Raw genomic sequence first — 27,626 nt, forward strand, 5'->3', positions numbered from 1 at the left:
CACGTTCTGTCCCCTTCATGGAAATAACACTTTAAGAAATAGTAAAAAGTTTTGGTTCCTTGCCGCTGTCACCTCTGGCTTGCTTATTTGGGGACACTTAATTAAAAGGCGTTTTTGTCTTGATTGCACAGATACTATTTAAACTGAACTGAGCTGGATGATGACATCACTGAATTCAAAGATGAACTACATTTTTGCTTTATTGACACACTATCTTTCTATTTAATGCTGTTCAGTTGCTTTGTTACAATCTATATTGTTAAAAGCGCTATACAAATAAAGGTGACTTGACTTGACTTAAAGATAATAGTAGGGAAAACTGTGGACTTGGCAACACTGCTTCACGGCATCCCGTCCACAGTTTGGTTTAACTTGAAGAAATTATGACAGAAATATAACACTAATATACTAATATAACTACTAATATAACACTTGTAGAGTAGAGTGTACTTCAATGTAATACTAACACTAACAAAATAATTATTAAAACTTTTTTTTTCTTTTAATTTTAACAGCAAACCACTGTTCAGTTTAGCCAAAAGATAAATGAATTGTTTATTTATACTTGATTAAAATATTAATTAAATTGTTGAAGTTTTATGACTTCATTTGATTACCAGAAAAATGTAAATACACTACACCGAATTTCTGAGAAAAAAAATAAATATAACATTTTATAGGGCCCTATTTTTGTAAAATATGTAAAAAAAAAAAAAAAAAAAAAAATTACAATGTTTTTATGAATTATGTTTATTAGAAATGTTTTATTATTATTATTATTAAAATCAAATTAAAATGAATGAAAATGGATTAAAAGAATATTTAATACATCAGATATGTACAATGCACACCGGTATAACAGTTGTTTTTTCTTCTCGTGTGTTTCATCTGCACACTGTTTAATGCAGTGGTGTAAAAAGTACCTGAAAGCCATACTTAAAGGTGCAATATGTAATTTTTCTGCTTTAAAAATAGCAGATATCACTATATCTATGTTATATATATTTTTTAGTTGTGTACTTACATTATCCCGAAAGTTTCCATGAACTTTCAAATCCAGAGAAAATTATAGTTTAATTAGAAGACACGGCACGTTTTTTTTTTATGTTTTGTCGCCCGTCTATGGCGTCATATAAACTTTGACCCCTCTAGTTTATCTAACTTCCTGCGGAACCGCGAAATACAAAGGTGAACAGAAGCAAAGACGAGACGAAGAAGAAAAAGTAGTAGCTAGCCTTGGTCGAGACTATTATATTTTATATTTATATTGTTTATATTCGTATTTATACCTCAATCAATAACTAAGTGGATTCCATCAGAAGCTGTTCAGAGTGCAAAGTCTGCGCTTCACTTCAGAGATGTGGTTGGACAAGTTCAGCATGGGAGGGCAGGGTTCGGACTCATCCCAAAAACTCCTCTGTGGCATAAAGCAACATCAGTGCAGAAGAGACAGCTAGTGGTAGAAGAAGTTAGGAGACAGGAGGAGGGAGAGCGACATGCCAAAGCCGTCTCAATGGCCAAGCAAGGGAGATGGACCAACTGGGAGTGTCTGGAGAAAAGAAAGATCAGCTGGCGTGACATCTGGCAGATGGAGGGAGCACGGCTGAGTTTTGTCATCAGAGCTACATACGACCTACTACCCTCCCCCCAAAATCTGAAAGAGTGGTATGGAGAAGATCCCACCTGTTCCCTGTGTCAAGTACCTGCATCCCTAAGGCACATTCTATCAGGGTGCACTACAAGTCTCACCCAAGGGCGCTATACTTGGCGGCATAACCAAGTACTCAGAGAGCTGGCATCAATACTGGATCAGAAGCGAACCACCACAAACAATCTCCCACAAACATCGGCAGGACAGGTCAATTTCACAAATTTTGTACCAGCTGGCCAGCATCAAGAGCATAGAACAACACCTAAGGATGCAAGCATCCTGCAGTCAGCGCGGGATTGGAAATTGGAAGTGGACCTTGATAAGAAGCTTGTGTTTCCCCCAGAAATAGCGGCTACAACACTCCGGCCAGACATGGTCCTGTGGTCTCCAACAACAAAGCTGGCATATGTTGTGGAATTAACAGTACCATGGGAAGAGGGGGTTGAAGAGGCCTATGAGAGAAAAAAGAACAAATATTCCGACCTGGCAGCTGAAGCATCCCAGAATGGCTGGAAGACCAGCATCTTCCCAGTAGAGGTGGGCTGCAGGGGATTTGTTGCCACTTCTACCACCAGTTTGCTGAGAAAATTAGGGGTGAAGGGTCGCTCTCTCCAACAGGCCATCAAGTCCATGTCAAGTGCTGCCGAAAAAAGCAGTAACTGGCTCTGGATTAAACGTAAGGACCCCAACTGGGCAGCAAGGTAGAGACAGATGGTATGCGGTCAGGCTTAGGCCCGACTCAGGGAGAAGGGCGCCCCTGCCAGCAGAGCCCACCAGGAATATGGAGGGTATGGTATGGAGGGGGGTGTACCTGGGACGCTGGGTACACCGTTGAGCCTTCTGGAGACGTTGTGGGCCTCAATCAACGAAACGTCGATGAAGCAGGGTGCCCACCTGATGACCCCAATGACATACCTTACCCTCCTTTCGCCACTCCACACCGATTGCTACTGTCAAGGGTTTCCTACTAAAGGGATTGAAACATCTAGTTCTATTAGCTATACTTAGTTATGGATCATGATTATGCTTTGCCTGCACGTTCTGTGAAGCGCAAGTGTACGGGTGAAATAAATGACCCGGGAAGGTTTTGGGACAAGAGAACAAACAAGACACGGGTAAATATTGGAGTTGCATTTCCAAGATAGAGAGAGCTTCGTGACAAGCTGAAACTACAGAGAGATGCTTGCATTCTAATAAACAGGTATGCATCCATTCAGCTAACTATATCTATCCGTATATTTTGTGAAACGATGATGTCTTGTGTAAAACGCAGACGGACTAGCTCTCACTTAGAGTATAATGTAAATCTACATGTGTTCTATATCTAGCTGGATAAAGTAGCTTCAAATGCAGTTCACTATCTTGTTCGATATCATAGTATAAACGTAATTATAATTATTAATGAAAGGTAACTGTGTTTTTTTTAACATATATTACTACTAGCTAGATGGAATATTGATTTGATAGGGGTCTGATAATTCATACATCTCTCCGTTCGAAAAGATGTGATTGTCAAAATACTAGGCTGCTGCTGCTGTAGGTAAAGGGAGACCGCTGACAGACCAGGCTCTTGTCTTCATGACAACAATATCTATACTTCATGTTGAACATAAATATAAAGCCTACTGATAAAGGACAATGTCAACAGTATTGACGGCAAAATAGACTATAGACAGGTGCAATATTTGAAAATCAATAATTATTTATTTATTTTTTAAATTACATTTATATCTGAATTTATGTCAACCTATAGACTTTCAAACATCAAAATGTCATGAATTAATATGTATTTGTGTACAAAATTACATATAAACATATTTTCCTATTATATTTTGCCTGGAAACGCTTCCAACACGTGTGCGTGTCGCGTGAAATATAGGCGTCGGTTCTATTTCTAGCAAGCATGCGTTTTCCGCGCGCCTTGAGGCACAGGCAGTCTGCAAGCTCTAACCTATTAACATGGGAGCCGAATTAAAAACTGACACGCCACGCAGCTGAGACGCTTGCGCCACGCATCCAGTGTGTCGCCGGCCTCAGTTAAAATGAGTGAGGAATGTGGGGAGCGACAGAGCGCGTGTTCCAATGAACAACAACTCCCATGAGCCTACGCTCTTTCCCGACGTCATCAAAGTACGTCTTATGTTATTATTTTGATTGAGTGACCCCTGGTGGCCAAAAATTCCATACTGTACGTTTAAGTAAAAGTACAGATATCTTACCAGAAAATTACTTTGGTAGAAGATGAAGTCATGTAAAATCTTAAATGGACTTTAGTATTGAAAGTACAAGTTGGAAAAGAAGCAAATATAAAAATGTTCATACACAGCTTGAGTAGCAAGATTGTGTTCAGTTTGAACTCTTTCTTCCATTTTGTATCTTTGGGTAAGAATAAGAAGCACTTCATCCGGTTCTTATATTGTCTTTCATTCCAACATAAGAAAACATTTCTGGAATCTGCATCTGACATAGCATTTAGATGTATTCACACAGTTTATGTATCTCAGAGGCGACATGGATGCATTTAACCAGCAGTTAAAGATGGATAAATATTGTTTTGTTTTTGACATAAAATGCTGAATACTGGTATTTGAAATATTTAAAAACATGAAAGAAAGTGTCGAAATGTGAAATTAAAACCGCCAGTAGGTGTTAGCAAGTGACTCTTTATGAGCGAGTCATTGACATTCAAGCGATTCATTCAGAAACAAAGCATTTGACTGTGTTAATGAATGATTCACTGAATCATTTATTCAACTGATTCGTTCAAAAAGCTGATTCATTCAATAAGTAAACACCATAGCTCAAAGACGCAAAGTAATGCTGCAATCTTTTTATGGAACAATTTTCGTTGGCAAAACTTAGCAAAAACAAGAAATATTGTGTCTAAAGTCACTTATTGCTAACTTTAACTTTACTCTTTGTGTGATATTAAGTTTAAATATAAAAAGCATACAGAAGCATTTTTGCCATCTACAAATTAGAGTGCCATGCATTTTTTATTTTAATAAACTAATAAATCACGTACGTTCACTCTGTGATTTGGTGATATACTTGATAAGATTGCACATCATTACAACAACATTTAACATTATCACAGATATACTGTATCGCACACCTCAGACTCGACTTGACGTGAAAATGAAATCATCCGCAGTTGTGCGAGGCGCGCCCTTGCTTGCTTGTGAGCAAAAGTGTTTTTAGGAGTCTAACTTGCAAACGCCAGACCACTGATTCATCAAACCTGCTTTCTTGCAGTCTGTCTTCTTCTGACTATTGTAGTAAGTAATGAATATACTTAGGGGAAATGTGTCAGAGTAAAAGTATACATTTTAATTAGAAAATGTAGTGGAGTAAAAGTAAAAGTTGTCTGAAATATAAAAACTCAAGGTAAGTATAGAAACGCCCAAAAAGTACTTGAGTACTGTAACAAAGTATTATTAGTTCGTTACATTATGAGACATGCAGACTATACATGAAGAATGTTACACCTCATTTCTATATCATCATAGCCTCAAGTGCAAATAAACCTTGACAGCAAGTGCTGACATGCTGTCTCATCTGGGGGAATCAAAAAGCTTCATTACACATGATAGACTGAGCTCAATGACTCATAATTCCTTTAATATAACAAATATTCCTCCAATGCCTAGAGACAGGAAAACACAGCATACCTTTCGAGGTTTGACTTTATCTTGGTGGTCATACTGTCCTATGCCTTTATAGCTGATGCCCAGCCACCACGGAAGTCCTTGCTTATCCTGCCAGACAAGAAAGACCTTTCCATTAGTTACACGCCAACAGCCTGCAAGACTGATACCATTTTTTATTAATAAATATTTATCTGGCAACACTTTATACTTTATAAGGTGACATACTGACACATAGTAATGTGTAATGCGTACTTACTAGGGCTGCACGATGTGTCGTTTAAGCATCGATATCGCGATGTACGAATCCACGATAGTCACATCGCAGGATGTGCGATGTAGGCTGTCGTAGTTGATCCCTTATACATTAACTGTATGGGCCAGAGAGCGCGCGAGAGAGAGAGAGAGAGAGAGAGAGAGCGAGCGCGAGAGAGCGAGAGCACGAGAGAGAGAGAGAGAGAGCGCAAGAGAGAGAGAGCACGAGAGAGAGAGCGCGAGAGAGAGAGAGAGAGCGCGAGAGAGAGAGAACGCGCGCGCGAGAGAGAGCGTGAGAGAGAGAGATAGCGGGAGACAGAGAGAGAGAGAGAGCGCGAGAGAGAGAGAGCGAGAGTCTTGCTCTCTCTCCCTCGCACATATTAATCAATTGACACGATGGTGTCGATGTTTAAATCATTTAAAATGAAAGTGTAAGTGTGCTCACCCCATTTTTGTTTGCAAGAATTTTTTTTATTAGATTTCATATCGCAATATATAATTGCAGAAAAATAAAATATCGCAATGTAATTTTTTCCCAATATCGTGCAGCCCTAGTACTTACTATAGTAAATATACAAATATATTATTTTGACACATAAAAGGGTATGGCAATTGGTCTGATACACTATAGTTTTTACCTTCACTTCATAATAATGCACTCCGTATGTGGGCAGTGACTCCACCAGGGTCAAGTACCTGAAACAGATGTAATGATCAGTTACATGTTTGATGTTGAACAGTGTCTTAACTATACACACAATCAGCTCGCATCAGGCCTGAGGTGTGGGCGTGAAGGATTTAAGCAGGTCTCCCCTGATTGCCCGCCCCCCTGAGGCTAATCAATGTTTTTCCGATACTCACTGCACAATGGCCTGTCCTCTGGAGAGCCCTTTCAACAGCTTGTGGTGCTCAATCACACGCTCCTCGCTGCAAAAGAGAAGGATGATGAAACCTGCTCCACGGATGACATATTCCCAAACCTCAGTGCATCAGCATGAAGACAGCAGAGCACATAAAGCTCTCATGATGGGCTATAAATGCAGCTTCAGCATCACCGACTCATGGACTCAATGTAAATCTCCCAGCTGTCTGTGCCTCTGCCTTCAGTGACACATCAGCACTGCTAGTAATTTAACAGCATTAGACTGTGAGAACAACATATCAGACAACAAGGCACTTCATTCCATCTTTTAGCAAGCTATTATAAACATATACATTAATTGTAATCACATTTTAAACAGTATTTTGTCTTGTCGTTAAGTTACGATATTTAAAAATAAAAAGATTAATTAAAAAAAGATGCATTTTTACGAGAAGCAAAATGTGTGAGATATTTCAGACTCGTTTTCAGAAAATATACACTACTGTTCAAAACTCTGGGTTAATATTGTGTTAATAATGTTGAAAAAAAATTCCCCTTGCTCACCAAGACTGCCTTATTTGATCAAAAATACAGTAAGAATTGCGATATTGTGAAATATTATTATAATGTAGAATAACTGTTTTCTATATTTTAACGTTTTAACATTTTAAAGCTGTATTTTCAGCATCATTGCTCCAGTCTTCAGTGTCACATGATCTTCAGAAATCATTCTAATATACTGATTCACTGCTCAAGAAACATTTATAATTATTATCAATGTTGAAAACAGCTCCTTCATATTTTTGCTTCATGGAGGAATAAACATTACATTTATTTTCTGTCACCATTGATCGATTGAATGCGTTCTTGCTGAATAAAAGAGATGCATTAATTATAATTTTGTTTATAATAACAGTATTAATTAAAAAATCTCAGACTTTTCTTTTTATGCAATTGAAAGAGAAGGTATACCCCCCCCCCCAATAACTGGGAATGAATGAACTTCATTAATATCTTATTATCTTACAGAGGTGTTTTCTGTTCAGATAAGCATGTTTTACCAGTATGCCAGGGACGGATGCTCCTTCAGGACTTTAGTGGGCAGTGCTGGAAGCTTCTTCAGATCTGCTCTGGTGTTTTCATCACTAAAATCAACACAAATACACTTCAACATGCAGCGAGTTTTAAATGAAAGACGTGATTCTGAGTAAACGATGATGGAATATATTCCTTTAAAAAGTCAAACTTTCCTGATCCTATTATAAAAAAATGCACTTTCATTATTGCATAAGTCTAATCTCATGCTGACCTTGTTTCTCAATTAACAATGCTTAATGTCTTTTGCAATATCTTAAATTCACTGTACTGTCTGACAGAGAGAGCTTTACTTTAAGGGGAACTTATCTCTCTTCAGAAGCAACCAGTTCATTTTAAGATTAATTATGTCGGTGTGTGTGTGTGTGTGTGTGTGTGTGTGTGTGTGTGTGTGTGTGTGTGTGTGTGTGTGCGTGTGCGTGTGTGTTATATCATTCCACAGGCCTCCTGCAGTACCTTCATATACCCCTTGGTAAAAACTTTAAAAATCAAAGTTTTATCTCAACTATCTGACATTATGGTCTTAAAATAGGTATAATGTGGTAAAACTGAGTACACACCTTGTATAGTCTCCTTTAGATTCCTGTAAAACAAAATGTGCATTTAATGCATGACACTGACTAAATCAATCGAAAGCATGTCGTGTCTTAAAGCTCTGCTAGTCTCACCTGCAGTGCATGAGCAGCTAATTTAAAAACCAGCTCACTCTCCACCTCGATGTCACCCTGTGCACAAACAAGCAAACCTTCACTTCAAGAACTCAGTCTGAATCACTGCTAATGTATTCTGTGAAGAACAACGCTTTCGTGGCCATATATTAACGGCATGAGAAAATGTGCCACAGACTATGCATGTGATATTCCTGCCACGGGCATCAATTTGTTTTAGTGAAATGGCTTGGCTCATGAATAATGATTAGGCTATACACAAATAATTTACAATGATCTTTTACAGTTTTCACCAGTAAGTAGTCTGTCATATATATGAAATATTCAATCAACCAACTGCCCTAATATAAACATTCATTATAATAAAGGAAAATTACCACCGTACACGAGACACATATTTATATGATGTGATTTAACTGTATAATGTTTAATCCAAATGGATGGAAATTTTATTTACCATTCAAATACATAAATCTTACATTTATAAAAGAAAACGGTAACACTTTACAATCAGGTATCATTAGTAAATATCAGTTAATGTATTTACTTACACGATCTAAGGATAAGATTCAATATTTACAGTATTTATTAATCTTTAGTTAATGAAAATGCAGTCGTTCATTGTTTGTTCATGTTATTTCACTAATGAACCGTATTGTAAAGTGTTATAAAGTAAACAGCTGTCGCGTTCTGCCAATCTCAACAACCAGCAGCGACAAATTAAAAATAAAAGACTTCAGTGCAAACACAAATTACATTTTGCCTCTGTATTAAATACAGTTCTGCCGCAAGTGGTGAGGAAAACCCGGACCATAATGAACAGTGGGAAAAAAATCTTGATGGGCTTGATGATTATGAAGAATCTTGCAAGAATGTATTTTTTTCTTGATTGACAAGCCAATCAGAGACACATTCCCTTCTTATGGCCCTGGGATGCAATTCCTCAAATTAACTGTCTGAGGTCTGTGGCTTCTTAATTGTTTATAGGGGTGAGAAATGAATCAGTGGCTAAACAGACACAAATGTACTCACATTATAGATGGCCGACTTGGCATTCAGATAGAATAACTCCACAGTTGTGTGCTCCTTCAGAAGTGAAATACTCTCAATGTAAAACCTGCAAATGACAAATCACAACTTCGTAGCTCTAAACAAGGCAAGTCACAGCCGTAGACAAAAAACGCACTTCAAATCTAAAACAAGGTGCTTTTTTGGAGCAGTGATTGAGTGCAGGAATGTGCTGCATTCTGTGGTGGCTGTGGTCATGTGACTTCAGACATCATGAGGAGGCAGAGATCACATACCTCACCAGGAACTGAAGCGCATTAGGCCCAGATTTCTTGGAGAAGTCGTGTTCCAGCACTCTGCGGTCCAGCTGCAGCCATTTGCACTGACCACTAGAAGAGAAAAGGTCATCTGACTGAAATGTGCTAGCTAATAGATGAAAATCTTCTCCACAGAAATGACTTCAACAGGACTGAAGTGGAACTGAATAGAAATACAAGAGATTTTGCCTCATAGAGATTATTTTAAATGATTCACTCAAACCAATTTGTAAAGAGTTTGTATAACATTTGACTCTAAAAGAGTAAAAGTAAGTTAGGGAGGAAAGCAGAGAGATGCATTGGAATAATAACACTAATAAAAAGTGCCATTGTATTAATAGTTTTATTTATATAGTACCTTGACAATACCATGTTTTCCATATATACACAATAGTGACACTGTAAATATATATTTATGTAAAACAATACTATATTATAGTACCACAACATTATATTGTCTAAGGGAAACGACACGTATGCAATCTACATATCATAAAACAGTGTTAAACAGAGGTATTTAACAAAAACATTTTTTATGTATTTTATATGGAAGTTTGTATCTGCCATTGAATAAAAAAAAAGTTGATTGCGACTTATCGAACAGTGATTATTAATGACAGAATTAACTGAACTATGCCTTTAAATTCAGGTTTGCCATGTTCCTTCATCCTTTATGTTTTCATAAACTAGATTTGTACAAATGTTTCATGGGAATGAGGAGCCTCTATACACAACATTATCATTAAAAGAGGTACTCACATGTCATCCACATAGGTGAACCCAAAGTATTCCTTCTCTTTCAGGTTAAAATGGGATGAGACTAAATCCAAGAGTTCACGGGACAACAGCTTTGGCTGCGAGAGAAAATCCATTGATCAATATGATGTGAGACAGTGAGGTTTACTGAGGTCCATTACCCTTGAGTGGGAGGTATAATAGACTAGAACTGTGAAGCATTCTACCTGAACCAAGAGCTCCAGCTTCCTGTCGTCCAGGAGCTGCACCTGGCAGAGCCGTCCCTCGGTCATCTGTGGACACAGGGATGACATCAGATGATTGACAGTGCACTAGCTCCACCTCCTCACTCACTACTGCGACCGCCAACTGAACACTTACTTCACATATTAGGTTTGAAACTCAAGTTGTGCAATGTTTTCTTTTAGTTGGTACACAGCTAAGGATACAGACAGAAATATTTCACTACCACTGTATATAATAATTATCATCTAGAGCAGAGTTATGAGGCACAAGGTAACTCTCAGAAACAGTCAAACAATCCAGAACAGATCAGTTATGACAGCATATTGACCAGGTTCTGCAGATGAGATGTTTCTGCAAATGGCAGATTGATTCTCAGATGCCTGAAAATACATTTCATTTCAGTGTTAGACATTGTTATTCTTATTTTCAAATTCAATATATATATATATATCAAATTAACCTATATTATTAGTAAGTTTGGAATGTATAAGGCCAATTCACACTAATGTAATCTGGTGACCACTGACGCTGGTCTGCATCAGTCAGTGAAGTGCCTGTACACTCACAAAATTTGATCTGTGCCACATATTACATGTGAAACAAACAACCAAACAATCAATTAACCAAAAACAAACAACCAGTCAATCAACCAGATAACCAAACAAACAAAGAGGGAAAAAACAAACAAACAGCTAATCAACCATTTAAACAAACAACCAGCTAACAAACCAACCATATAAACAACCAAGCAATAAACAATTCAACCAACAAAATTAAAACAAACAACCAGATAACCAACCAACCAAACAAACAAAAACGAGCAAAAAACAAACAAACAAACAGCCAATCAACCATTTAAACGACCAACTAAACAAACAAACAAACAAACAAACAGCCAGCTAACAAACCAACCAACATATGAACAACCAAGCAATAAACCATTCAACCATCAAAATAAACAAACAACCAGCCAATCAACCAGGGGCCCGTTCTTCGTACATCGCTAACTCAGCTGGATTTGATTGTTGACAATTTGGCGTGATCTTGGATCGTTTGGTTCTTCGAAGCTTCGAAGCGAAGATCGTTTGGTTCTTCATCCCGGAGCTGCTGTCATAGCAACAGGTCCATAAGCTTAAACCTGCTCGGGAGCAGGCTTATTTCATGTAAACAGGATTAGATCGCTTCTTTTCAACCAGAACTGATACTCAAAATATGTCTGCTACCACCGCTACTTTATTACAAGTGTATCGTACTGATCCAGGGACAATAATTTAAAATAATAATAATTTAAAAAATTATTTAAAAATAATATAAAAATGCTGTGTAGTCCATAACAGCCTACTATAGACACAGCCAGTTTTACTCACTGAAATATTTATTTGTCATAAAATTATTACTTCATAATTGTATTAGAGTCTTACACACATGCTATAAAGATAATAGAGTCGTGCATTATTTTGAGTGATGTCTGCTATTATAAGAGTTGCTTGATGGAGTGCAGGAGATGCAGATAACATGATATTGACCCTTAAGAAACTTTCATTAATGCTGTCACGTAACAAATATGTCTAATTATAAAATGAAATGAATAGATAATTTCTAAATTGAAATAAAAATGTAAAGACTGTACAACTATTATAAATTGCGAATATAAATAATTGGGAATCATGAAAAAAATTCTAATAAAATAAAAACATGTATCTATTATCTGTTTCATCTATCTATTATAACATTTATGTAGATTTGTTTGCTTGGCTGTTTCCTTATAAAAGTCCAGAAATTTGTCAAGTTTTTCATCGGGTGTCATTTTAAATTATATGACGTCATTACTAGGGCTGTCAACTTTAGTCGTTTAGTCGACTAATCAGTCGATGACGTCTTGGTCGACTGACATTTATACTGGTCGACCTGTTGCACCATTTTTTTTTTTTTTTCTTTCACCAATGAAGAAATTTTCATTGATTTACTCCTTGATATTTATTCCTTTTATTACCAGTTATATATTACTGCATTCTAAATCTAATTAGCCTATGTTTTATCCCAAACTTTAAATGCTTTAATTTAGACATAACAGCGCCAGAGTTTAGCGCACCACGTGAACACTCGGGAACCGTGCCTGTGGCTGGCTGCACTGCTGCTTCGCGCTCAGTAAGGAATATAGGTAGGTTTGCTGTATTCATTCAGTCAGAACGCTACTTGTTTTGGCTTTTGTCGACAAAATGTCCAAGGAATTTAAATCTTTTGTCTGGCCGCATTTAAAAAAAAACAAAAAACGACAAGACCGTTACTCCAATCCTCCCTGGCTGTAGGTCTCGCATCTGATTTGTGATCTTCGCTTAGAATGGAGGCATACATGACAGTTAAAGCCCATTTTATCGATGCGGACTGTAAAATGAATAGCGTTGTGTTAGAAACAAAGCAGCGCACACGGGAGAAAATGTCACTCAAGTCGCGGACGCTTACCACATTCCACCAGAGAAGCGGGTGTCAGTGGTAACAGACAACGCTGTCAACATGCTCTCGGTGGAATTACTGAAGGGATCCGGTCAGTGGCCAGACGTGAGCTCCTCACTTTGCAGTTAAAAAAAATCACTTATACAAGAATATAAGAATTGTATTATTATTATAGTTTTATGTATTATTGATGTTTTTTTGTTGTTGTTTTATAAATACTCTATGACAATTGTTTAATAAATTTTCAATCAAAACATCGCGTCTTTTTTCTTTTTTCTTTTTTTTTTTAGTCGACTGATCGTTGCGCAGGACAGGACTTTGGTCGACTAAGCATTTCTTTGGTTGACTGATTTTGGTTGAAATACCTCGAGATGCTATATACACTTAGTGAAAATCATGATATATTCTATTTACCATGTAAAAGTAGCAGTTATTTGCAACAGGCTAAGTGTAAATAATTAGATGCTATTTATACTGGCAGATACATACTATTTGCACCTCAGTATTTTTGTACAATAAAAGGATGCAATAATAACAGATTGTAAATGATTATATTTATTACAATTATGAATACTTTTATCATTACCCTTATGAAAAAGTAGTATACTTCAAGTTTATTTTAATAAGTAAACTTAAGTAAAGTCCAAGTATATTTTTAAGTATACTTTAGGTAGCAATTATTCAAATATCAGTGTTCTAGTGGTATACTATAAGTGTACTGTTTCAATACTCCTTGGGACTAAACTGACCCACTTTCTAGTATATTAAAGTATACTTTTAAGTATACTTTAAGTATAACTGTAGCAAACTTTGAGTAGATTACTTCTATGTTTGTAGTTTGTACTGCAATTATACTAAAAGTGAACTTATATTTATACTTGTATAGTCATAGTTTACTATTTAAATACTTTCTACACTTTAAAGTATAGTCTCAGTAAACTACTAGTTTAGTAGATTTATACTCCAAGTATACTCATAAGTTTTCATTAAGGGAACTTTACATCATACTTTATATATACTACTATGTCCCTATTTAGGTTTTAATTTGTTTATATTTTGATACATGAATCTCTGAACATACAAAACATCCAAAGAAAGAACAGTATTTGCTTGTAAACAAAAATATTTTATTCTATCTTGATGCATTATTTTTTTAAACACTTTAATGTGTTACATACAAAATAAAGAAATAAAATTTTGAACAAAGAGCTGAAAAAAAAAACTATGAATTGGATTCAGAATGATAATCAAAACGTAGATGGAGTCGATCAACACCCCAAAGCTTGACTGTAATTATTACCTCTTCATCAATCGACAATTTATTCCACAACATTACAGTTTTGATGCTGTTTCATGTCAGATGATCGTGTTATGTGTTAGTATCTGGTGTTTATTTTTTATTCCTCACTTGTGTTTTTTTTGGAAATTCTGTGCAGAAGATGTGTACAGCACTAGCACCCTCTACCGTGTAAGTGTAAGTCAAGTATACTTAAATATCATTTTAAGTATATTTATGAGCAGTACATAAAGCCCATTTCTGAGAAGTACATAAAAAGTAAACAAAGCATACTTTCCTATTTTTAGTTTAAAAGAAGTATACTAATAGCACACTTGAATAAACTTATTTTTCGTAAGGGTATTAAGCACTCGTTTTAGAACATTTTCTTTATTTTTGCTGAAAATAAATTTGAATGTGATATGTGATGGGAAAAGTGTGAAGAACGAGCTCGACAGAAGTCAGACTCTACCCCAGTAATCGTGTTATAAGCTATTTCTCCACACCGAACGCATTACTGCCCATAGTTACTATACTGAAGCTGTTATTCACATGCGTCATATTTAACATTGTGTGACACTGGAGGGCGGATCTACAGTAGATTTGCATTTAGACACTCCGAATAATCTTGTTTTTCTTTTGCATAAAGATTATTTTTATTACCACATTGGCATATAATTTTCCTTAACAAGACTAAGTTGCCTTTCTTTCAGAAACGGGCTCGACTAACCCTGCTTTCTCGGGTTTGACAAAAATTCTCCCATTCTGAGACAAAAAACCCAGAGTTTCCCTCATTTCAGGGTAAACATAGTTTTCATTTAATCTCCTTTCTGAAACGGGCCCCAGATAACCAACCAAAGAGCCCCCCCAAAAAAAAACTAAACAAACAAGACAATAAACCATTTAAACATCCAGCTAACAAACCAACCAACCAACCATATAAACAACCAAGCAATAAACTATTCAACAAACAAAATAAACTAACAACCAACCAAACAAACAAAGAGCCCCCTGAAAAAACAGGCAATCAACCATTTAAACAACCAACTAAACACACAAACAACCAGCTAACAAACCTACCAATCATATAAACAACCAAGCAATAAACCATTCAACCAACAGAATAAACAAACAAACAAACAAACAGCCAATTAATCATATAAACAAACAAACAAAGAACAAATCACCCATGAGTTGAGTTACAGTGTTAAAAGTTTGTAAAAAAAAAAAATGTCTCTGCGTTTTGTAAAAATTTTGTTTTTGGGATCGCTGCTAATGCAAGGGAATTTGTCGACAAATTCTAGAATTTTTTTTTTTTTTTTTTTTTTATAAGATGCATTTAAACCGTTTTGTTTTTTTTTTCTTTATTTTCAAAAGGACTGTAGAGATTCTTCATGCATTTGCTATGCACATGGATTATAGTGGAAAAGCACACAGTCGGTGTGCAGAACAAACCAGAAACTAGTTATTTCTCGGTCACTGTAAATAACAACAGGATGTTGGACGAAGAAACAAAGTTGGTGCATTTTTAAAAAGATAAAACATCTGTTAACAAACCAGTTGAATCTTACATAACCACAAAAACGGCACAAAATTGCTTTGTTTTTCAGCTCAACTCAAAGACTGTGTGCTATAAACCGACCAATACCAAAAATGTCTGTTTACAATATGCTGTGGTGGAGATGATGTATAATTTAATGTAACTATTGAGGTGTTCTTGTAAAAGTCCAGTCCAAATGACTCAAAATATGATACAAGCTTTGGTCAGGATAAATGTGGAAAATAATACTTTAAGTTTTATTGGCAGACTCGATTTCATGGCAGATTATTGGTATGGAAATGTGTTTCCTAGCACAGATCTTTGGGTTGAACTCCTGAGGCTAAATTTGTGCGCAGGATTATTGCATTATGAGACTAATATGGGAAAGTTTCAAATGCTCTTTTTTTAAGTCAGTAATTTCTGTCTGCATTTCAACACAGTTCAGAGACCACTAAGTGAAAAAAAGCTTTATTTGGCATTTGTTTAATTCAAATATCTTTTATCCTATTACAATTTATAGTCTCAGCATGTAAAATGTAACGCAAGTGTCCAAAAAAACTGTTCTTACAGAAACAGTTCTTCTTTAACAACACAACTCTTCTTTGTTTAAATCCAGAAGCTTTCGGATTATTTTGAGACAGATTTTCAATATGCTCTCAGACTTTGAACTACACAGAAAATATGAATGTTCAAAAAATGTTTCCATTCTCTCAGCTGCGCCATGAAGACAGCAAGTGAATCACAACTGTAATTCAAAAAATAAATAAATAAATAAAACCTTACAGTGGCAGCAAAGCATCAGCATTGTCTTAGGTGTTTCACCTTAAACTTAGGAGAACATTTATCCCAAGAGAACTAAAAAGACAAAACTAGACAATTTTTGTCAAAGTTAAGAGTATAGAGCTGTTATTGTGTATAGATCAGATCACTCATCCTGGAAAATCTCGCACTTTAAATAGCAGACTTGAAATGAACAAATTTGAAATTAAATGCAGACCAAACTATGATCTTCTGTAAAACACTTAAAGAATCAAAAACTGATACAGGACTCGTAAACCCTGACCCAAATCACTGCAACGGTGCCAAAGCAAACTCCAACCTGAAGCTGATATGAAAGAGCTGATACCTGATATACGTCGCTCAGGTAGAAGCAGGTTGGTAGGCACTGCTGACATGACCTCATCCTCTGCAGGTAACACCTCCGGATCATCCACACAACCATCTGCCAAATGAAAGTGCCACTCCACAGCAGCAGAGCTTCCAGCCCACACACTAAACCCCAAGCCATGGCCGCTCCGCCACCGGCTGCTCCCCGGCTCGCCCCCACCTTACACAACCAAACCTAGTCTGGGTCAAACTCTCCACAGAGCCTTCTTTCACCAGCTCCTGATCTTTGCTCCCTCGTGCAAGATCGACAAGTAGGTGGCATGCGTTTCGACTACATTCCCCATGTGCGTGGAGACTCCTCCGTGCTCCTGGAGAAAAGAGCAGGGGAATTTCTTTTCGAGGTTAGAGCCGGAGACTCTGGGAGGGCAGCCAGGCAGTGAAGGAAAGAGCTGAGGTTTGTGGGCTGCACTGCCAGCCACAATTTTAGCTCACCATTTTACTGCACTTTTTCGAGCACACATGAAACTTAAAGGACAGCTTTGTTCGCACACACACACACACACACACACACACACACACACATACACAGTCCTGCCATTTTGCTTCCAAAAGTAAACCTGCCTCTGCCACATCGCTTTCTGCGAGCCTGTCCACGTGTCCGAAACACTGCTGCCGTCCCTCCTTTACTGCTTGACTTGAAGCCAGAGGACTTAAAACACAGATTAAAATACACATAACAATCCTATAGCGCCACAAAATGTCTGTGGGATTCAACAGTGAGAGGTTTATTGGGTTTGACCATCTTTCTCTGAAACAGCTATGGGAGTAAATGCAAAGTAAAGGAAGATTTTGCTTAATGTAAATCTACTGTTTCACTGTCACTCTAGAGATTCTAGAGATCTCTGCTCTATGTTCTTTGCCAAAATGCCTGCATCATTTCTCCATCATCTTATCTAAAAATAAGTGATGCACCGAGATTTTGTCATCCAAAATATTTGACTGAAACAGGAAATCAATTTTTTTGAGGGATAAGAAGAAAAAAAACAATGACAGGGTTTCTGCAGGTTTATCAAGGCCAGTTTAATTCTTGTTAAACCCTTTTTAAAACCAAGTAAAGAAACCCTCAAGACCAATTTGAAGGGAGCTCAAAACTTTGTTCTCTAAATGTAAATGTCGAAGGAGCAGGGAAGTAGTTGTAATTGAAAATACACTTCCAACAGATCTCCATTATTTTTTTAATTCATTTTAGAAAAAAGCTTTACTGTACTATGTTCCAGTGCATGCATACATTATTTAATCATATGACATAAGGATGATGTTTTCTGTAAAACTTTATGATTAATGATTTAAAAAAATAACAAATATCTACCAAATGCCTCAGAAAAATGTTTGCACTTCAAGTAAATTCATTTTGATTGAAGGCTGTTTACTGTAGGTATTTGTATTGGAAAACAAGACAAAAAAAATGATGAATTTTATTATATTTTTTCTCTGATTTCGAACTTTTTTAAAGACTTTTAAAGATCGTTTTAACTAGCAGAAACCTTAATTGGTCAGAGTGTTTAATAACCACTATCAAATCACACATTTGTAATGTATCAGCATTATTTTGTGCACACAATGAACAGTAGATAATCTAATACAGGTGAGTGTGAACACAGGTTCAAATTATTTGACTGAAATATCAGCTCATTGCTGAAGAACTTTACTACAACTGATTTCATTTATCACCTAAGAACACGACACTTTAAAAAGCACACTGAGATTAAATACCAACTTACAATATTTACCCAAACTTTAATTTCCATTTCAGTGTTTCAGTGCATCACTATTAGAATGCATGTAAAAAGCATGCATGTAAAAATGACATGTTTTTAAATTCATTTTGATATTTGTGTTGCATGAAGTCAGAAATGTCAGTGATATGGAACTGCCCTGATATCATAATGAAGAAAAAGGCCCGGCTCTTGAGCTAACAGTCAGTATCTTGGAAGAATATTTTCTTGATGCGACACATCTGTGTCTTGATGTTCAGAGATATTTTTGGATGCAGATGATTCCAGTGAGGGAAGACAAATTCCTCTGGTGAACTGACTCGGCGTGCTACGACACGACATCTGTCAGGCTCATGGTTCATCATTACTTCATAACAACGGTTTATGAGTACCAGGACATGCATGGACCAACTATACCCATTACACTGCATTTTATTAGCAGGGTTTCCAGAAACGGATTTATACGATTTATTGTTCTGCTTTGATACATAATTCAGATACATGTATATGAGAGATGATGTTGCTCATCAGATACAGAGTGAGAGATCAGATACAGAACAGAGAAAGCATGTGACCAGCATTACGCCTCCACAACAATTAACACCCCAATCAACAGCCTTATTATAATCTAGCCATCAAGAGCCGGCTGCCTGTCCCCAACACGCTAAAGCAATCTTCATTGTTTGGGCTCATTTGAGAGAAAATGGTCCTGGTCAATTATATATTCTCTGCAGCAAATGAGGGGCGAGCAGAACACTATTTTGGTAATAACTTTCATCTTCAACCATTGCGTCTTTATTGGTTTCCAGCAGCATAAAAATATGATTCATGACAGCTTGAAACCACTCATTCAAATAAAACCCGCTGGTTGAGAAGATAAACCTGCGAGGGTTTTGAAAGCGTGGATGATATTTGCCATGACAGATATTAGATGTTTATCTATGGACATGGCGATCTTCTATTTCTAAGCGGCTCAGAGCTCATATGCTGTCGAGGATCTCTGCATGTTGTAATTACATGTGCTGCCAGCAGATGACAGAACATTTCACATTCAACTTACACAACATTAAACCGGTCAGTCCTCTGTCATCTGCCTGCCATGCTGACAAACCTATGTCAAATCTATTACTAAACGATCTACTCCGAAAACAGTAGAATATTATGACAACAGAAAAAATAAAAATGTAAAAAATGTATTAGTTATTTGTCACACTAGAGCAGTTTCTTAGTCTTGAGCAAACATTGAGCAAATGTGAAAACAGGTGAAAGAAATGTGCCTTTGTTTCAAGAACTGTTTGGGAAATTGGACTAAATTAATCTGTTATCTGTAAGATTTTTCCTAATATGTGACCCTGGACCACAAAACATTTTTTTAAAGACATCATCATGCATCATCATCATATGAAAGCTGAATAAATAAGCTTTCCATTGACGTATGGTTCGTTAGGATCGGACAATATTTGGCCGAGCACCAACTATTTGAAAATCGAGTGCAAAAAAAAAATCTAAATACTGAGAAAATCGTCTGTAAAGTTGTCCAAATTAAGTTCTTAACAATGCATATTACTTATCAAAAATTCAGTTTTGATATATTTACGGTAGGAAATTTACTAAATATTGTGACGGGACCCAGACAGCACGTTCGGTCTTACCAGCGTTGTCAATTGGAGGGCACCAGCGGCAAAGTATCGGAAGGGGTTTTTCCCCCTGCACACCAAAAAACTTAGGTGGGTAAACCATCGGCGGGATGAGTCTACAGCCACTCCAATTCATGCACACTCTGGAGATCGGCGGAAGAACCGTGAGGAACCATTTTGCCGATCCCGCTTCTTTTTTTTTCAAATTTTTTTTTTTTTCACAATGCTGCTGCCTAGATCTAACCGTTGGTCCACATGTAAGCGCGAAGGTGTTGAACTTTTGTAAAATCTGTATGCCACAATTTATATGATGATAATACCCAACAAACATGAGACGTCCAAAACAGGTTCAGAAAAAAAGATATAAAAACGTTTGCAATTAAAACGACAAAATGAGTTCTGATTCAAAAAACGTAAACATATAGTCTTTGTGAGAAATTTTGTTTAGATTTAATGTTATCTTTATATAAATTAATTTTCAAGCGCGGGCCAAAATCTATACTGCATCTCTTTTGAGTAGAATTTTTCAAGTGTGATTTACAAAAGTAAATTGCCTTTTTTTTTTAACCAAGGGGGTGTTTAGGTGGCGCGCGCGCGCACGTTTTTATGCGCGTGATCAAATCTACACAGAAGCATCGCCTCGGTAGTAATAACGGACTCTCTTGTGTTCAGGTATGTTTATCCATTTCAAACACAAAATTTTCAGGCCTGTATGTGTTTATTTTGTTTTGTGTACTTATTTTTTAATTGAAAAATATTCTTTTGTTGGAAAAACGTCGAGTTTTCTGAGAAATGTTTTCGATAAACGGATGACAGAAATTGGCGCCGGAGGATTAACAAACGTTAGCAGCTAACGTAACGTGTTTTTAGACTTGGTTAAGGTAGTTGTTTTAACTAGGCTAACTGTTGACTTGGTTTGTTATTATTAACTGACTGTTAATATGTTCGCGTATTAAATATTTTCACAAAAGCCCTGATTTATCGTCAGATAAGACACCTCTATATAGAGTATAGATACTCTTTTGATCCTGTGAGGGAAATTTGGTCTCTGCATTTATCCCATCCATGATTAGTGAAACACACAGAGCACACGGTGAAGTGAGGTGAAGCACACACAAACCAGAGCAGTGCTACAGTGGCGCTCGGGAAGCAGTGAGGGGTTAGGTGCCTTGCTCAAGGGCACGTCAGCCATGGATGTGGGCATGGGAGAGCAGTCAAAGACAATGTAATACAGCAGGTTGTGAAATGGGATTAGTTAAATGTATCTTTTACTTTACAGATAACTAAACTGTCATTGTCTGGTGGGAAGAGTTTAAAAGGAAACCGTTTGGAAAGTCTGCACAAAAATATTTGATCAGAATCTTTCAACCCAGATGAACTGGTGCGGTAGGGGTCAGAAGACAGGCCTTAAATCACGGCCTGTTCATCAGGTACTCCTGAGTAAGTCCTACAATGTGTTGAAGCAACATTCTGTCACTATTTATATACTGTCCTCACACTATTCTCAACCAAATGTCTTTTAAGGTTTTTTTTTTTTGGTTTTTTTTTTTTGTGTAAAATGCTCTGACTTTTCGGAATTGTCTTTATAGAAACGAAGATACAGACTTTTGTGCTACTGTCTTATTTTTTCCCCTGTTGCTTTATTTATTTTTTGTTTAGGTGCTGTGTTAAGAAATCCGGCTCAACAAAATTCCACCGAGGCTGACATTGAGATGACCGTGAGAAACTGGCTGCGGCTGAGCAGGGACAGGAATGGGGGGCGGCAAAGGCGGGGCGAGCAAGCATCTTAAGGGAAATGATTGATAATTGATTGGACTGATTTTTCTTTCTATTATTTTATTTATTATTTTCTTAATTCTTATTTTTGTTGTTGTTTTCTGTGTGATTTGTAGAGTGTTAAAATAAATGATACTGCTTTTGCTAAAACAAAGTAACAAATATAATAAAAAATAAATATAAAAAATATAATAAATACATTTTCAAGGTCATCTCCCGGTGCCCTCCTGTTTTTTTATTTTGTTTTGTTATTTCTCCTGGAAAACTCCTGTAGCCTAATTTGCATAACCATCAAACTTAATTTTAAAATCACTGATCCATTCTTTTTTAGGTTATACTGACATTTCCCAGGTTGTCAGATTATGTATGAAATACACCCTACACATAAACAAATCACTTACTTTAAATTTCAACTTTTTTTGTCATAAAACCTGGCAACTCAAATATAAGGAAGGGGCTGCAGACTGCACAGCCACGGAGTCTCGCATGCGTGGGCTAGTTGCCTACTTCTCAACTAGCTCTTGACAAATTGTTAGGGAATACATTTTATGATTAACACATCACATAAACTGTTATTGAGTGTTGTTGATACACAATAGGAAACTTGTGTCCTTGGAACACAATCTGACAGCAGTTAGCCTAAACAAATCCATAAGACCTAATATAACGGTGGGATCCTACTAGAGCGGCGACAAGCATTCAGACGCCTCGCTCCCTTTGACTTAACACTGGAACAGCTGATTTTCAAGCATGCTGTGGCGTTTCCCGCAATGCAGCCGAAAATCAGCTGTTCCAGTGTTAAGTCAAAGGGAGCGAGGCGTCTGAATGCTTTTCGCCGCTCTAGTAGGATCGCGCCGCATAGGTCATAATTATTTCGGGTTTACGTTGGCTCACGGTCGGCGATCATTCTAATGCCACCGTCTTCCCGATTAGCTACCGATCTCCATAAGACATCTCACCGAGGCACTTTATGTCGGGCAGGCACATGCGCCCCAACGTCGGCAAGACCTAATTTGTTGTCTGGGGAGGAGCACAAGACAGACACAGTGGGCGTGGCGTCAGGCCTCGGAGAGGCTTTTATTAACAGAAATCAAATAAAACAGGGGATAAAAGTGGCCAAAGGGGAAGAGTGTCCAAAATAAACAGAGAATCTGGTGTCCTTGTCGTGCTGCGGGGTTCGTGTGGGTCAGGCAGTGTTCATGGAGTAAGGGTCCAGGTAAGGGGCGAAGTCCGGCATCTCTCTCGTTAGCCGCGGCGCTGGCAGGGGATGGACGGGCGGGATCCTGGCCCGTCTGCCGTGTAAACGGGTGCGGTTCCCATCCGGATCGCGGGTCCGGCGGCTCACGTCTCTGGTGGCGCGGGAGTCCCTCAACGCACCCTTCCTGGACCCACGAGGACACCAGTGTGCATGCACGGGGAAGAGACCGGTCTCCCGAGGAGAGGCGCGTTGGGCTTTTAAGCAGCGGCGGTGATGAGGCTCCATTTCCTTCAGGTGTGACCCATCACACGCCGCCAGCCCTGACTCGTCCAGCGCCCCTCCTCTCACACACCCACTCCAGTCGGGAGCCTGGTGAAGGGTGGCGATTTAGGACGGGGTGCCGGTGACAATCAGGGAGGAGGCAGCTGACTCATCATAATATCTTCATGGAACATGATCTTTACTTAATATCCTAATGATTTTTGGCATAAAAGAAAAATCGATAATTTTGACCCATACAATGTATTTTTGGCTATTGCTATAAATATACCCCAGAGACTTCCGACTGCTTTTCTGCTCCAGGGTCACATTTATTGTTTCTTTATATGTAGCTACCAAGACCTGCACATCAAGAATAAATAAATAAGGTGTGTGTGTTTACTTCAATTAAGTTTTACTGATTATCAAAGATAATTATCATCTGTGACGACTGAATTCACCACACCACACAGTGAATAAAGAGTAGAAAATAAAAGGACTTGTTTCTTCCTGTTTTCTGGTCAGTAGGTCATAATAAAGAGAGGACTGAAAGTCTCTTTCTCAGCTTGCGGCAGCTGACTGAAAGCTTGATACAAATCACATTAGTAACATGCTAATGTGAGACGTTAATAAATGGAAATTTAATTTTGAAAATGAAACATGGATTTTTATCCTTGAACTTGATTATGCTCCCACATTAACAGCAGCTATGGTTTTTGTAAAAAAAAAAAAAAAAAAAAAGAGAACATTTATAAGCCATAAAAACATTATTTTTGCGAGGAATAAAGTTTAAAAAAGTCATGCATATAGTCTACAAAAATGCACAGCACGTGTGTGTGTGTGTGTGTGTGTGTGTGTACACCACCGGGGAGGACACACAAGACGTGACCCTTGGGTTGTGTAAAGTTAAAGGACACTTTTAAACTGTCTGTCCTGAGTAGCAGACGACCTCTAGACTCCAGTAAATCCAGGAAAAGCCTCTAACAAAACCCTTTTGTCCTTTTATCAGAGCTCTCCAACTTATTAACCAGAGAAACCTAATTTAGTCGGATGACTTACAGGTTTCCCAGTGTAGACACATTTAAAACCCTTTACAAACTCGGAAGACAAGTCAAATACAGAATCTAAAGAAACAACTCGGCTTAAACAGATGACAATATTACACTGTCTCATCATTTGAACATTGATGGGATGGACTGAAGACCCTCTTTTAGAGAGGAAAGGTGTACCTGTCCACTTAGCTTCACTGAAGATAGCAAAAAAATACATGCAGCTGAAGCCCCATTATCAAAAACACCTCCATACAAATCTAAGTCTCTTTAAGGTGAGTGGGTTCATACAGTGACAGACAGTGGAGTGCCGCTCCATCTGCTTGAATGGGAAAGACCAAAATATGTTTCCATAACATGTTGCAACAGCAATAAAATCTGACATCAGCTCAATCATAAATGTAACATAGAAATGTTCAAAACATTCTTTCAGGCTGGTTCAGTTGCACATTAAACCTACTTTCTTTACTGAAAATTATTGCTTTCTCTTGTTAAAAAGGGCTTAATTATATTGAATGTGCACTTGTGGTGTACTTAACGTCTTAAAAGTACATGTCAAAAATATTAATGAAATTACTAATAAAATATTAATGAAATAAAAGCTACTTAAAAAGTGTTCGCTTTCATTACAATCTTTCTTAACACTCACGAGTGTAAGCGCACTTTGTAATCATGTCAAATTAAAAGTTTAAAGTACATTTTAAGTCTTTTTTATCTTTTGTCATATTTTAATGTACACTTGACAATAATTTTAACTGTGTGTTTTTCAATATTACATTTAAAGTTAATATATTTTAAATGTACAAAAATTGCAACTTCAACATTACAAATTTGTAATTATAAAAAACTTGGCATAAAAGTTTCACTAGAAATTACATTAAAGTATATTTTAGTTAATCATGAATGCTTGTCACTGCATTCAGTATATTTCAATATCAAGATTCAAGACACAGCTATCAGCTGTTCTGTGTTCACTGACAAAAACTCTGAAGTGCAGCTATTTGAGTTTAATATAAATTCAGAAATAATACACTTTAAAGGAATTCATGAATTAATGTGATGCACGATATATCGGCCACTTTTATTTTTATCTTATTATTTTCATCAACAATATGGTTTAAATTAATTTCATTATTGTCAGTGCGGAGTCTATTCCGTTTAATTTATCCATGGCACATGATTTTAGATTGTTTAGTAGTAGTGCTGTCTAGGGACTTGTTTGCATCATTTTATCAATTTGTAAGGCAGCTTTATGTTTGATTTATGTTGAAGTGTTTAATGGCTTTAAACGGTGAGATTTTTTTTGTAATCAGGCAAAAAAAAAAAAATGATATAACATATTGGATTTAGATTTATCGGCCAGAATATCGGTTATCGGCTTTCATATATAAAGAATTATCATTATCGTATCGGCCAAAATGTTCATATCGGTGCATCCCTAACAAAATGTAATATATTCAGACACTTGTTAACTGCAATTAAATGAAAACAGTACTCTTTTTAAAAAAAACATTACAAAGTGTAATTAAGTGTGTTAAGAAAGTGTAATGAGTGTCTGTCTTTAATTCATTTAAGTGACCTTTTATTTCAATATTATATTATCTGCAAGTACTTTTTAAATAAGCTTTTTAAGATTTGAAGTGCACATTCAGTAAGGTGTGAGATACCTCAGGTACCTCACTTTAAACATTTGCATAAAAATCCGAGCAAATGATACAGTATGAAACATGGCACCATAACACATGCTTCAGTAAATCAAGGACTTTCTTCACTAGTATGTCCCCCATTAACATAAATCTCTAGGATATTGCCACATGAGGAGCACTTGACAAACAGTATGAAATGACTATGGCACACCCATGTTTGCACGAGAAGCCACACTGAATGTGTTTCCACATTCGTAATGGCTTGAATTACGCTGTTACGCCTCACCACGACCAAACAGATAAAACACCCAGAAAATTCATCTCCGCACCGCAAGACTCGTTCTGGTAGAAACTGCATTCAGAAGGAATCCAGCAATCTGCCAGCACACAGACGCATCTCTGTTAGATATCATGTGTGAGTGAACTCAAGCGGGAGTCTTTATCAAACCCCGTCCCAGTCAGTGTTCAGTTTATCTCTGTTTACATGTGATGAATAATTGAACAGCACTTGAGTCACGGTCTGTGCGGATTCGAGCAGAGACACACTCTGAACATGCTCTTCTGATGCTCTGAACATACATTTCTTTAATTCGAATCGGTCTAAAGATCAAGGCTAAATGCATATCTAACATTATCAGTTCCACTGCCCAAAAATTAATTTTTTTTGTTTTGTTTTTTTGCATCATGTATCTTTAATATGACTGTAAATGTTATGTAAATCAACATGCAGTAGTACTCAAGATTTAAAAGAATTACATAGAAAGCTATTAAATAAATACAAAGCAATTACTAATTACTAGATCGGTGAATACGGATGGGAATAGAAAAAATATATATAATATACATAGAAATAAATACATTTCAAAGAAACAACATTTAACTTTGACTCTGATTAATGATTACAGCTCATTAATAAATACATTATTGTTTTACTACTTTTACTATACACTAAGCGAAAATAATGCTTTTAATGTTACCAAAAATAACATTGTTTTGTTTGTTTTTATTTATCGATTAATATTACATTTAAATTAGATTGGTGTTATTATTTAAAGCACCATTTAAACAAAATAACTTTTGTGCATTTCTTAAACATCTGCCATTACATAACTTATTTTATGTCAGCTTTCGTTTAGTTTAACTTATTAAATGTATTTAGCATATTAAAATTACTTAAATCTAAAACTGAAATAAAAATGTTGGCATAATATATATATATAAATAAACACAAACAAAATGAGTAAAACCGTTATTAATATTAATACAGAAAATATAAACTAACTAACCGAAAACATTAATAAAACTGAACTAGTATCTAGTTAAGGTAAAACTAAAATAACGCTGTTTCTGGCTGAATCACTAATGGAAGTGAGTGTAATGAAAAACATTCGGTTCCTTTATTTTAAAAATACACCTGACCCTCAGT

General features: G+C 36.7%; 1 protein-coding gene across 2 annotated transcripts in view; it reads right to left on the minus strand.

Moving 5' to 3' along the window:
* Positions 1-27,626, minus strand: part of LOC132129434 (FERM domain-containing protein 4B-like) — a 53,965-nt gene that overhangs the window by 18,086 nt on the left and 8,253 nt on the right. The window contains exons 1-11 of one of the 2 annotated variants that reach the window (XM_059541034.1): positions 16,881-17,078; positions 10,466-10,531; positions 10,263-10,357; positions 9,483-9,575; positions 9,211-9,295; positions 8,179-8,235; positions 8,071-8,093; positions 7,477-7,560; positions 6,415-6,480; positions 6,192-6,249; positions 5,323-5,409 (exon numbers count right to left, since the gene is read on the minus strand). In XM_059541034.1, the coding sequence (XP_059397017.1) occupies positions 5,323-5,409; positions 6,192-6,249; positions 6,415-6,480; positions 7,477-7,560; positions 8,071-8,093; positions 8,179-8,235; positions 9,211-9,295; positions 9,483-9,575; positions 10,263-10,357; positions 10,466-10,531; positions 16,881-17,042 (876 nt within the window). In that variant the 5' untranslated portion in view covers positions 17,043-17,078. Of the gene's footprint in view, positions 1-5,322; positions 5,410-6,191; positions 6,250-6,414; positions 6,481-7,476; positions 7,561-8,070; positions 8,094-8,178; positions 8,236-9,210; positions 9,296-9,482; positions 9,576-10,262; positions 10,358-10,465; positions 10,532-16,880; positions 17,079-27,626 lie in introns of those variants that run through there. The other variant, XM_059541035.1, reaches the window with a different exon arrangement.

This window comes from Carassius carassius, chromosome 46, assembly GCF_963082965.1.
Source record: "Carassius carassius chromosome 46, fCarCar2.1, whole genome shotgun sequence".
In the NCBI taxonomy this organism is placed as follows: Eukaryota; Metazoa; Chordata; class Actinopteri; order Cypriniformes; family Cyprinidae; genus Carassius; species Carassius carassius.